A 12087-nucleotide genomic window follows, 5' to 3' on the forward strand; every position below is an offset into this window, starting at 1 on the left:
AACGCTGTACGCTGTATACTAGTATTATATCCAGGCACTTTTTCCACCTTAAAACTGGTATGTTACAAATATATTTCGTCTCATCAAAGCCGTCTGGAAACACCAAAGATCAAGAGGAGTCCAACTTAAGAGGAGTCGAGGAGAAATACAAAGTTTATTCGTTGCACAAGAGAACACAGTACAGGGCGACAGCGCCAGTATACCATGCAGTCAAGTATGACAGCCGTGTGCTTGTCTCATGCAGCATGCACTGAACAAAAGAGTCCACAGGAGAAGGCATGCACGCACACAACAGATTTTCCTGCCACTTTGTTCATGATGAGCACGTCACACCGGCTGACCTGCCGAAATATTCGCCTCCCACTGTGGAAAAACATGAAACTTTAAAACTGCTTGAGATCAGCCAACTGTCTCCGCAGCCATTTTAGAATCCAGATGATCAAAAAGAGAAAAGATCAGTTTCTCCCTTTATCTCCTTTGCAAAATTTTAATGTATGGGTGACATTCTGTAAAGCTCTGGAGCGCCTTTTAAAGCTGTGACACGTTTCAATCCAGAGCAGTGAACCTATCGAAATTTGTTTCTGTCATTTCACCTTTGAATTTGCTTAAATGCTACAATTTCAGATAAAATAACAAGACTAATGAAATTTGTATCACCATCCTGCTGCAGCTTCACTCGCCATATATGACATCTTTCCAATTAAAAAAAAAAAAAAAAAAGAAATAATGAAACTAAAGGCAAAAAATGGGCAACATAAAAAGTTAAAAGAACGGCTTCTTCAAAACCAAACAATAACAGATATGTAACATCGAGGAGATGTGTTTCTTTCCGTGGTATCAAAGAGGATAGTTTCATCATATACAGCCACAGGATATAAAATGCTTTTTTTTTTTTTTTCTTTTTCCCCTTTTACAGTACATAGCATGTTTGTTCACTGTAAACAATTGTTTTAAAATGCAAAAATGTGTCCGGAGAGACCGCGGTGTCCTGGAAGCTTGTTGGTCACCAGAACGCAAAAAAAACAACTGGTTCAAACAAGGTAGAAGGGTTTGAGTAGCACATCCATCAATTCATTTTACGCCTTTAAAAACAAAAGACTCATAGAAAGTGGGTACAAAAAAAGCCAGTTAAACAGTGACGGCCACCAACGGCAATACTACATTTCGGGCCCACATTTCTGTAGTGAACACGTAGAGGATGAGGATTACGTTTCTCGATCCCGACAAGATGAAGTTTTATAAAACAGCTTATATCCCTTCAAGTCGGCGTCGGACCAGGTTGTGGCGCCACACTGTCACTGTGCATATCAAGTCCTTCAGCACGTTTAGAAATATACAGAGCCTTAGTTCGCTTTCTTACCAAAATATACATCAATAATTTGTACAATACAAAGACAAAAAAAACAAAACACTTGTTCAAATAAGCCCTGGGTTTGGATTCACTGTGAATGTGTCCCTCAGCTGTCTCACCGTGGACATTTATTACAAAACTCGTGTCAAAATACATTAGTGCACGTTCCCTCTCTGGTGTAAACATCACTACACAGGACATTAAGGAGATGCGGGACATTATTTTAGGCATGAAGGTAAAACGATGCTCACGCCGACTGTCACGCTATTGCTGCTGGGAAACGATTCTCCAAAAATACCAAGGGATGCAACACTTTTTGACGTTCAATGTGACACGGCAAGTAAATAAACCGGGGGGGGGGGGGGGGGGGTAAAGAAGATATTCTGCAAAGTGGCGAACACAACAAACAATTCTGGGCTTGGAAGAAAGCGTGCGGCTCAGCGGGGTTGCTCAGGGTTTTTATCCTGCGGCTCTGCAGCGTCTGCGTTCACGCCGGATCACTAAAACCTCAGGGACGCGATCACAAGTCACCCGAGGTCGACTTGGACGTCAACACATTTCTGACGACGCTTTTAAAGTATATGGCTTCAGAGGACACTGCTGAACTGATGGCACGTACGATCCGTCCAGTCGCAACAAACCAAAGGACGTCCTGTGTGGACGCTTCAATTCAAAGTCCAACGGGAGCGTGAACGCGACATGGACCGAGAAGCTGTAAACGGACTAATAAGAGTTGTGTGACAAGTTCATCCTTGCTGATGTGCATAAAGTAGAAGATCCTGTCACTGTTTTGACTCTTTCAGACTTTTTATAAACCACCAGTGAGTTATGTCGTTAAAAAAAAACCCCAATAATCCATGTTTGATTCAACGTTGTTGTGGAGGTTCTGACCCAGGTATATTTTGTTGGTCTGTTAAGAAACAAAAGCAGTGCGAGTGTGAGCTGCAACTTTACCCTGCAACGACCTGAACAGAAAGGAAACCCCAAGACCTGTGACCCTAAATTCACACCTCGAGCAAAAAAAAACGTCACAGAAACATTGAGCCAAATAACAACGCCAACGTTTAGTTTCCTGACAGGTTTCTACTCTCCTTGCCAATGAGATTGTTTGTTAATGGTTGTGCAAAGCTGATAAACGTCATACGACATTCCTGTTTTCTTCCTGAAGCTTCATTAGTCCTTCGTAGCTTTTATATGCTGCGCTTTCGGTGTATCTTTGTGCCATGAAAGGGCTCGTATGGAAGCACCAGTATGGTACTTGTGTGTATATTTGTACTTTGTGAGCTCGGTACAAAAAGTAAGGACATTTTTGTCTTGTACATATTTTCTCTGTATCTTGACAGTGAAAGACGATTTCCTCTGTGTGACCCAAAAATACATCTTAAAAAAAAAAAAGGCTTTTTAACAGTGTTAGATTGATTTCCAGATAGCATCATTAAAAAAACAATTCAAACGTACTCAACAAAAATGTCCTCACTTCCTGTGCAGTATGACGCGTCAGCGGCTCCCAGAGATCAACCCAACGGAAGATCCTGCAGCGACGCCACAGGAGTTGTGCAAACGAGAGACGACGTCTTGTACCATTTGGTCCCGGTCCTCCTCCTCCCCTCCTCCGTACCTCGACAATGTACGTGACATCTTTAGAAAATAACACTTCATTGAAAAGACATGAACTCATGGGATACAAAAATGCTGAGCGGGACGATTCAGCCCAAATGAGAACTTCCCTCTTTCCCTGTTACAAAGGATAGAACTTTACAAACGTAATAAATAAGACCTGACACTGTGATGCCTCCGGGCATGATATTTACATTAGAAAATTCAAGTACAATTTTCCGCTTTTTGAACCACGCGAGGCGGCAGACTGAGTTCACAGGCTTGTCTGAGTGGGGCCAAGTGCCGTCACTTTCTCAAGTGGCCATTCTGAGCAGCTTCCTCTCTGCGCTCGGGCTCCTCCCCCGAGGCGGCGGCGGCGCGGGGGACGGCCTCGCCTGCTGGGCGGCGGCTGCTCTCGGCGAGCGGACGCTCCGTCGTCTTCGGCTGCGGCGAGGCGACGCCCGCCTCCGGCTCGGCTTTTTCCTCCGACTCCTCACCGTCTGAGCACGGCTCCCACTCGTCCTGCTCCTCGCTCTCCGTCGAGCCCTGCACCGCGATCTGCGGCACCAGGGTGAACCTCCTCGCCGCCGGCGCCTCCGGCTCCGCCCCCTCGCCGCTCTGGGGGCGAGTGACCACCCAGGCTGTCCTCTGCTGCGGCCCGGCCGGCGGGCCGGCCCCCGAGGGGGAGGCGGTCCCGGAGGCGGAGCTGCCGCCGCTTTTCTCCTCCGGCTCGTCGAAGCTCACCTCCTGCACCGCCTCCTGCTTCTTGAAGGAATCCCGCCGCTCCGAGAGGTTGAGCTTCCGCATCACGACCAGCTGCTCGGACCGTTCCATGCCGGCGTCCCGAATCCTCTGGCTGCAGATGTAGCCCCCCAGTCGGCTGTGGTCGGCGCCGACATAGGAGCCCCCGCACGCCACTTCCACCTCCGAGTCGCCCAGGAGGTCGCCCTCGCCGTAGAACGGGACTTCCAGCGTGTGCCTGCGGGGGGTGTACGACTTCTTGTCCGCGTGATAGACCCCGGAGAGCTTCTCGGCCGACTGCACCCTCTTCAGCAGCGGGGAGCGCGGCGGCTCGGCGCTGCGGGGGCGCACGATGTGCCTCACGATGGTCGGCGGCGAGAGAGTCTTGCCGTGGTAGGCGTGGAGCGACTTGGCGAAACCGGGCAGCGGCGAGGGCGAGCGCTGCGGCGAGAGCGGCTGGTTGGAGGACGAGGAGGAGTTGCACGCCAGGGGCGAGGGCGGGATGTTGCTGGTGGACTTGCGGCGGCCCACCTTGTTGTAGCGCTGCGTGCTGAGCTTGGAGCCCAGGCCGTGGAGCGAGCTCGGCCGGATGTGAGCGGCGGGGGAACTGGGCGAGCTGGAGCACGGCGACGTGCTCTGAGGAGAGTTGGTATCTGGGGAGGTAGACGTGAAGGGGGGGGAGAAAATAAATAAACCCCATTGCAACGCTTCGGCCACGGGTCGCTCACAGTCGGTGTTGTTTAAAGCGACGGGACTCACCGAAGACCTGGTGGTCGGGCGCGGGGCTGCGGCAGGGTGTGGAGGGGCCGGGGGACAGGCTGTGTGTCGGGGAACCCGGAAGACTCTCGCTGGAGGAAACCGAGTGGTGGAGGCCTGAGGAGAAGCTGCGACTGCTGTGTATCACCGTGCTCTGCTTGGAGAGTTTCTTCAAGATGCTTCGTCGCCTTGGAGACACGGCAGGGGGGCGGTTATTGGCTTTGTTTCGCACGCGCAGTTTTTCAATTGTTCAAACAGACGTGGTACATTTTTAGATTCAACTTTTTTTTTTTTTTACAATAGTTAATGGTTGGTAACGTCAGACTGAAGAGTTTGTAGTTCGTAAATTCATTATTGCTGCTTTTAACAGTGGCACTCACCCTTTAATTTGATTAAACGTAACGCTATTATCATCATTTGTACTGACGTTTTGCTTTTTTTGCTTTGGGAATGTTGGTCATAGTTGTCAGAGGTATATATATATATATATATATATATATATATATATATATATATATATATATATATATATGAGTAGAGAGCTTTATTCCTCCCCAGGGGGAAACACAAACTTACAACAGCTCAAGGTAAAAGGTGCAGAACTTATAAAACTAAGGAATTAAAATATCTAAACAAGAGCAAAAAAAGAGCACAAAAAAATAGAATATGTCAAAAGAAAAAAGAAAAAGAAAACAATCCAGTAAAAAGAAAACTCCTCTAAAAATAGAGTAAATTGCCAGGATTGATAGGATTGATATATAGATTGATATATGCTTGCTTCATCAACGTCAGATATATTTACCAAAAGGAACAAATTCAATAACTGAATTCTCAGATATTCACTATTCATGCTAATTTTGTTACTTTAAAGTGTTCTCTTCATCCACCAAAGCGATTTAAACACAGAAACTCAAGAGTTGGCGTTGGGAATGGTTTCCAACACCAGAGGGCGACAGAGGACAAAGATCGCCTGGCGCTTGCCAGCCACAAAAAAAAAACATAAACAAGATGAGGAACGCAGGAGGCCTGCAGGAGCGGCAGTAAACAAACAACAAATCTTCACCTGTCGTAATTATCTCTCCTCTTGCTCTTCTTGCTGCGGCGAGCCATCTTGCCTTTGTGTTTCGTCTTTCGAGCTGGACCAACTTTGATGGACGTGTTCTCCAGAGCGATGGTTTGGAGCGACACTTTGCTGCCGCTCTGCAAGGGGGGAAAATTGTGCCGAGCGGTCGAAATGTAATATAAATATAAATAGGATCTGAGCCGTGTTGCCAGAGGAGCCGGGGCCAGCTTTCATACCTTCAGCAGCAGCTCAATCATCTCTGGGTGGACCAGGCCTTGAACGGACTCTCCGTTCACGTGGGTGATGAGGTCTCCAGTGCAGAGGCCTGCCTGGTGAGCCGGGCTCCCCTCCTCCACACTCTGAAAAACAATGCAGCAGTTTCATTTCAGCATTACATAACCCACCTTTTTCCGTACCCGTGTGTTCTCCTCGACTGAGATCAGCAAAAACGGACAGAAACGGGGTCTGCGTTTGGAGCTCGGGTGTCCCGTCTTTGCCGTGGCAACACTCACCGACACCATGTGATGCACCGTGTAAATGTCGCTGTCGCCCATGTAGACCCGGATGGCCTGCAGGGTGAAGCCGTACTTCTTCCCGGAGGTGTGGATGATGATGGGCGGCCGCAGGCTGCTGGGGCTGAAGGCAAAATCCCGATTCGGCGACGAGTCGCGAGACGAGGGGTTGGAAGACAGCGAGCGCGGGGAGATGGGGCTGGGCTGGAGGCAGCTGGGCGATTCATCTGATTGAAATACGGGGGGGATTGTTTACACCCATCAGCCAGAACATTATGAACACCTGCCTCAAGGAACCTCCTCTATAGGGAGATTGTGACCTATGAGAACCGCCTGTACCTGTGGTGATTATGAGAGACAAGGCGGAGACCGAGGCCGACTTGGGAACCTTCCCTCCACAGGGAAGCCTCTGCCTGTCCGGCGTCTCCAGCTGGTTACCGAAGCGCCGGGGACCCGCCGGCTCTTTGGGGGAAGAGTGTTTGGCCCCAGTGCTGTTGCTGCGGATTCTGATCCTCCGGAGGTTCGACACCACGACCTCGGCTGCGCGGCGAACGACACGAAACGCCGCGTTAATATACTTCGGTGGGAAGCACCTGGAGACACGCGTGTGTAAATAGCCTGGGGTTTTACCTTCGTCGTCGGTGGAGAGGGCAAACCGGGGCATGGTCTCAAGGCTGTGAGTGCTGCTCATCACCAGGGGACTGGTGCTCCTCTCAGACTGGGAGGAGCTCGACGACGCTCGAGGGCGGAGGCTGCAAACAGTTAGAAGACCAGTTGGACAAGTAAAACAAGCGATCGTCACAACAGCCATGTGTTCTTACGTCTTGCATAAAGACAAAAGAGGGTTGACACAAAGGGCTTGACAATGATTCAGGTTTCCCCCAATTCCTGCAGTATTTTACTTTAAAATGGTAAAAAAAAAAAAAAAAAAAAAGGTTTTACAGAAGGTGCATGTGGGTCGTCTGCAAAACGTGAATGCAGTATTTCATTGTGGGTTTTTTTTCCACGGTGAGAAAGGAAAACTGTCAACACAGCACCCTCCACCTGGTTGGAGTTGGAACTCGTAAAACTGGAAAGCTTCTGCAGACCTTGGTTGAGGATGTCAAACTTGTTGCCCGTAACCTTTCACTGCGACAGAGAAAGCTGTAATTTTCTAATGACAGGGCCAAAGAACAGGCGCAGCGCCTCGCGCTTGCTCGTGGGCGTGTGGTCAGTGTTTCAGTCAGATGAACTGTTGGTGTGAAAAGTTTCGAGACTTTAAAAAAAAAAAATTCTTTCCTTCTTCTCCAAATTGGAATGTTGTGACCACCAGGGAAACACATTTCGTGTGCGAAGTGCTGAAAGCAGATCGAGAGCCACGAGGCCAACGAAACTAACTTGGCAATTTGCCACGAGCGACGAACCTGGCCATGCGTCCGGAGGCCCGGCGCTCCACGCTGCTGTCAGCTGGACTCGGCGAAGGGCTGAGCCCAGAGGAGGAGTCGCAGCGGTCCTCCTTTTCTTCACTGTGGCTGCGGTCGGATGAGAAGCTCAGGTTGGACGGCGTCGCCAGATGTTCCGTGCTGCTGTAAACCTGAGAGGAAAAACAGGGAGGGGGGGGGGGGTGTGAAACAGACACGTCGGCAGCTTTGCGTGTCGTGGCAGCCTCTTTGAATAGTTTGAACGTCTGTTTCGCCCGGGACGTTACAGAACGAGACGAAATGCGATAATTTGTGAAGCTATTACAAAAAGTCCCTCATTATTCTAGTAATTACTTTGACTCTACAAAATGCCTTTTTCTTGCGATTGACCACAGAAATAAGCCTTTAGTTCAAACCAAAGAAAGTCCGAGACACTTTACCTTGCTGAACCGGTGCGACCAGGACGCAAACTGTCGGATTTCCAGGGAAGACTCTTCGTCGTTTGTCTCCTCGTCCTCGTCAGATGCCAGGTGATGGTAGCGCTCTGAACGAGCTGAACACAGACAAGGACAGGACACTGACTCGAACTGGAAACCAAACAGACTAATTTCCATCTCATTTGTACTCATCTAACGCACTCAAATCAGCAGAGTTCGCAATCAAAGGATTTTGCCGAGGTCAGCGGAATTCTTCTGATTGATAAATGAGGTGTTTCTCTTTTTCAGAGCCTCAATGAATCCTGCCATCTTATTTCAATTAACTTGTTTCCCGTTTTTCCTATACGTTTGGACTGCAAGAACACCCTTAATGTACCGAGAGCCTGTTCTTTTCTAACTCTCCATACATTCATGTCATGTTACGTTGCACTAATTTACCCGTCTCTCCTGTAGTTTGTACTCTCGCCTCTCATTCATCTCTTTGTACCTTCCTGTAGGATCTTTGACAATCCAGCTTCTGTCTGAAATCATCTTGTTTGTCGTTTACTCTCCTATACGATTAAACTTCACATAAGCAAGCAAGGAAAGTGTCGCCTATGATCTGTCAGAACGTTCTTTCTGATTGGACCTTTGCACTGGTGCCTATGTCTGTTTATGGAAGAAGGTTGGATTTTTCCTCTGAGTTTTATTTAAATATAAAATGTCATGCGATTCCTTTGTCGTAGATGGGTATTCCTATTGAATAAGAATGTTTTTCCTCTCAATACTCTTTGTTGTGGTCCTCCAAGTCAGATGGTAACGGAACTGTAGCTCACTATCAAAGTAGCTGGTGTCGTCCTCGGCCTCCAGCTGAGGGATGAACTCGGCTTTCTGTCGGAGGAGGCCGTTCCAGTCCAAACCCTGGAAGAAAGGGTGTTGCTTCACGTCCGAGGCGCCACCTGCAATAGTTTTCAAAGTCAGTCCATCACGGGAAATAAATCATTAAAACGTCAATTAAAAAAATATTTCATATTGTTTGTCGTTTCAGCATCCTGTGTTCAAGATTTCTAACTTAAGACTTCATTTGCATGAAATGCAAATGGCGGGAGCACCAGAATTTTTCATCAGCAGTACCTGTGCCCAGTCGATCTAACGGGCTCTGTCTGAGAAGGCGGGTGATCAGGTTCTGGGCGTCAGCAGGAAGCGCGTCGTCTCCTTCTGGCCAGATGATCTCATCTATAGCAAACGCAAAATGACAGGCCAATCAGATGATGAGAAACCAAAATATCAAGTGAAATGTAAAAGAATCGCCAAGATCGTGGTGAAACCAAGATCAAAAAAAATATAGAAGTTCAAGAATTTGGCTTCACTGAATGTTACTTTATATTGTGCTACGGATAATTGATGCCACCTTATAGAAGCTCAATAATTACATTTAGAGTTTTAGATTCCTGTTTTCCAAACGAGTTTCACTTTACCACAAAGAAGAGAGGCAAATGTAGTGAACACAGCACAATTATAAGAGAATAGTATTCTCAATTCTGTAACTTGTTGTAAAAGTAGTATAAGATCTAGGTCATCCTGTGTTTTATAGGTTTTCTTTAAACGCTTCACTTTGGCTCCCGCGACAACTCACCGCTGACGACTTGTCCGAACAGCTCCTCGGGAGTGTCTCCGAAAAACGGGACGCAGCCGACCAGGAACTCGTAGAGGATGACCCCCATTGCCCACCAGTCCACGGGTTTCCCGTAGCCCTGCCTGAGAATGACCTCTGGGGCGATGTACTCGGGCGTGCCACACACCTGCACGATCGCAGCAACAGTTGAGATCACACACACACACACACACACCGAGCGGTGTAATCACTTCTTGTGTTTTCCGACATTATCACTGCCTGACCTGTTTGTCCAGAAACTCCCGGGTGTCTCTCTCCATGTGACCCTCATACAGGTTGGTGGTCATATTCATCAGGCCAATTTTAGAAAGGCCAAAGTCTGTCAGCTTGATGTGACCCATTGAGGTAATCAACAAACTGATGAGTGGGGGGAAAAAATAAGACAATCCTCAATTTAAATGTTTACTTTTGAGTAACGGACACAAATCACTTTTTCTCAAGTTGATCTCGACGGTGTAACTTCAACATGATATACATTTTACAAGTAACAAAAACCTTTTGCATATTACATGTATTTTTTTTGTTTAATGCTTTGTAACTTTAGCTCACATGTCATTAATGTAGAAAACGATGACAAATCTTAGTAAAAAGGAGAAGTAATGCATTTTTTTACCGAAATTTTTGTATCAAACACTCAAATGTTAAATTGAATAAAACCCGAAGAACCCCAGGAGAAGTCTTGCAGTCTTACTTGTCGGGTTTCAGGTCTCGATGCACGATGCCGTAGTTGTGAAGGTACTCTAGAGCCAGGACGGTCTCAGCAAAATACAACCTGGTCATCTCAACAGGCAGCGGGCCCATGTTCTTCAACAAGTTGGCACAGTCTCCACCTTTAGATGAATTGAAATCCTTAAAAACCACAAACTGAATTTTCCAGGAAAATACCGACTGTGAATGCAAGACGAGCCCCGCGTGTTGTAACGGGGTCTAGTGGCCAAGAATAAATGGAGGTGATACGAGGTGTTTCCACATTCATTTTCACTGAAAGCCATTTTTTTTCTCGTCGCCATCCTCCACCTTACCTTCCACATACTCCATGACCATGCAGAGGTGGCGTCGCGTCTCAAAAGAGCAGAACATTGAAACGACAAAGGGGTTTTCAGCAAATGTGAGGATGTCACGCTCCACGAACGCCTGCTGGATCTGGTTCCTCAGCGCGAGGTTCTGCCGATTAATCTTTTTCATTGCAAACCGCTGCCGCGTTTCCTTGTGGCGGACGAGGTACACCGCCCTGCCAAGAAAAACAAACGCACTAAAGACGCCGCCAAGAGGTCTGTAACAAGATATTGACTTTGAAAACAAAGCCAACGTCTCTCAATTAATCATTCAGCTGAAAGAAAGTGAAACATCAAATTCCACGCTGCAGCGGGTTTTCACTGAGGCCCGAAACGAGAAGTGAAATTGGATTTTTACAGTTTTGGTTATAATGCAACCCAACCTGAAGGACCAAAGTAAAAATCAGCATGGAAATCTTTCTTACAAAGCTCCTGTTATGGAGCAGATTTCCAAGGCAATATTTACAATATTTCCTTAGCAAGGCACCTGAACGTTTATTCAGATATTTCTTTGAATCCTCGTTAAAAACAGAAAGAGAGACAAAAAAACAGAAGGTACGATTAATCACTGAAAACCACGGACGTTCGTTCCTACCCGTAAGCTCCGTTGCTGATGAGTTTGATGGTCTCAAAATCGCTCTCAAGAGGTTTCCGTCGAGTTGGAGTCAGCGTCTGTGGAGCCTTGTTCTGCAAAGATGAAGCAGAATCGTGACGCCTGGGAACTTTTATGTGCAAATGGAAACATCAACACAGTTTATAGCGCAAATAATATAATTAGCCTTGATCAATATACTGTGTGTTTGGCCATTTTCTGCTGCAGTGCAACAGGAGGCCTCTTATAGGTGAACAACTCCAGATAGAATATATTTATTGTACCATTTCATACGTACCGAGGAACAGCCTGAACCTGACCACATTCATAATGTATGGTACTGCAGCATCTATTAGCCAGTAGCCACAGCTAAAACTGAACAGCCACTGACATTTTACATGTTTTCCAACACGCTTTAACCTACATTGATCCTGAAATACCCGCCTTGTCTCTGTATAATTATCCTCTGTCGTAATTTAGTTTATGTCTGAAAAAAATCCAAATGTGAAAGTACCAATTTCAATTAAAACTACAGTCCAAATCACCACAATATATAAGTTTCTCTACCAGAAACTGCGTTTTTTTGCCTTTAATATCAGCGTAACACCTGTGATGACTTAAACCACTGACGACTTTGTGACTTGAAGCTGCAGTTGATGTTTCCCATTATTAACCAATACGTTAAAAAAAGCCAGCGCGTCTCATAATGGTGGAGCGACCGTGTGCATCGCCATACACAGTTGTTTCGAAATTTGTTGCAAGCTTTCTTGAGAACACAAAAAAAGATCGCATTCAGCTCACCTCCACATTAGCGTCGGGTTCCACCGTCACCGAGGGACTGGCGTCATACTGCTCCAGCTGCACCATTTCTGGAAACAACGGAAGGAGACTGGAGATAAATATCACGGGGTGGATTCTTCACCTCCTCCA

At 47.0% G+C, this 12087-nt stretch overlaps 1 protein-coding gene across 4 annotated transcripts in view; it reads right to left on the bottom strand.

The window, feature by feature from the left end:
- Window positions 1–135: 135 nt before the first annotated feature.
- The window catches only part of LOC308137969 (microtubule-associated serine/threonine-protein kinase 3-like), a 38458-nt gene continuing 26506 nt past the window's right edge, over window positions 136–12087 (bottom strand). For all 4 annotated transcript variants that reach the window (XM_080506884.1, XM_080506883.1, XM_080506886.1 and 1 more), the window contains 17 exons: window positions 11959–12026; window positions 11161–11252; window positions 10533–10741; window positions 10202–10340; window positions 9735–9867; window positions 9472–9637; window positions 8970–9071; window positions 8672–8794; window positions 7860–7972; window positions 7423–7592; window positions 6650–6771; window positions 6359–6559; window positions 6020–6246; window positions 5744–5866; window positions 5508–5644; window positions 4448–4632; window positions 136–4341 (listed from right to left, as the gene is read on the bottom strand). In XM_080506884.1, the coding sequence (XP_080363010.1) occupies window positions 3254–4341; window positions 4448–4632; window positions 5508–5644; window positions 5744–5866; window positions 6020–6246; window positions 6359–6559; window positions 6650–6771; window positions 7423–7592; window positions 7860–7972; window positions 8672–8794; window positions 8970–9071; window positions 9472–9637; window positions 9735–9867; window positions 10202–10340; window positions 10533–10741; window positions 11161–11252; window positions 11959–12026 (3398 nt within the window). In that variant the 3' untranslated portion in view covers window positions 136–3253. The remainder of the gene's footprint in view (window positions 4342–4447; window positions 4633–5507; window positions 5645–5743; window positions 5867–6019; window positions 6247–6358; window positions 6560–6649; window positions 6772–7422; window positions 7593–7859; window positions 7973–8671; window positions 8795–8969; window positions 9072–9471; window positions 9638–9734; window positions 9868–10201; window positions 10341–10532; window positions 10742–11160; window positions 11253–11958; window positions 12027–12087) is intronic.

The sequence above is a fragment of the Blennius ocellaris genome, assembly GCF_963422515.1.
Source record: "Blennius ocellaris genome assembly, chromosome: 12".
In the NCBI taxonomy this organism is placed as follows: Eukaryota; Metazoa; Chordata; class Actinopteri; order Blenniiformes; family Blenniidae; genus Blennius; species Blennius ocellaris.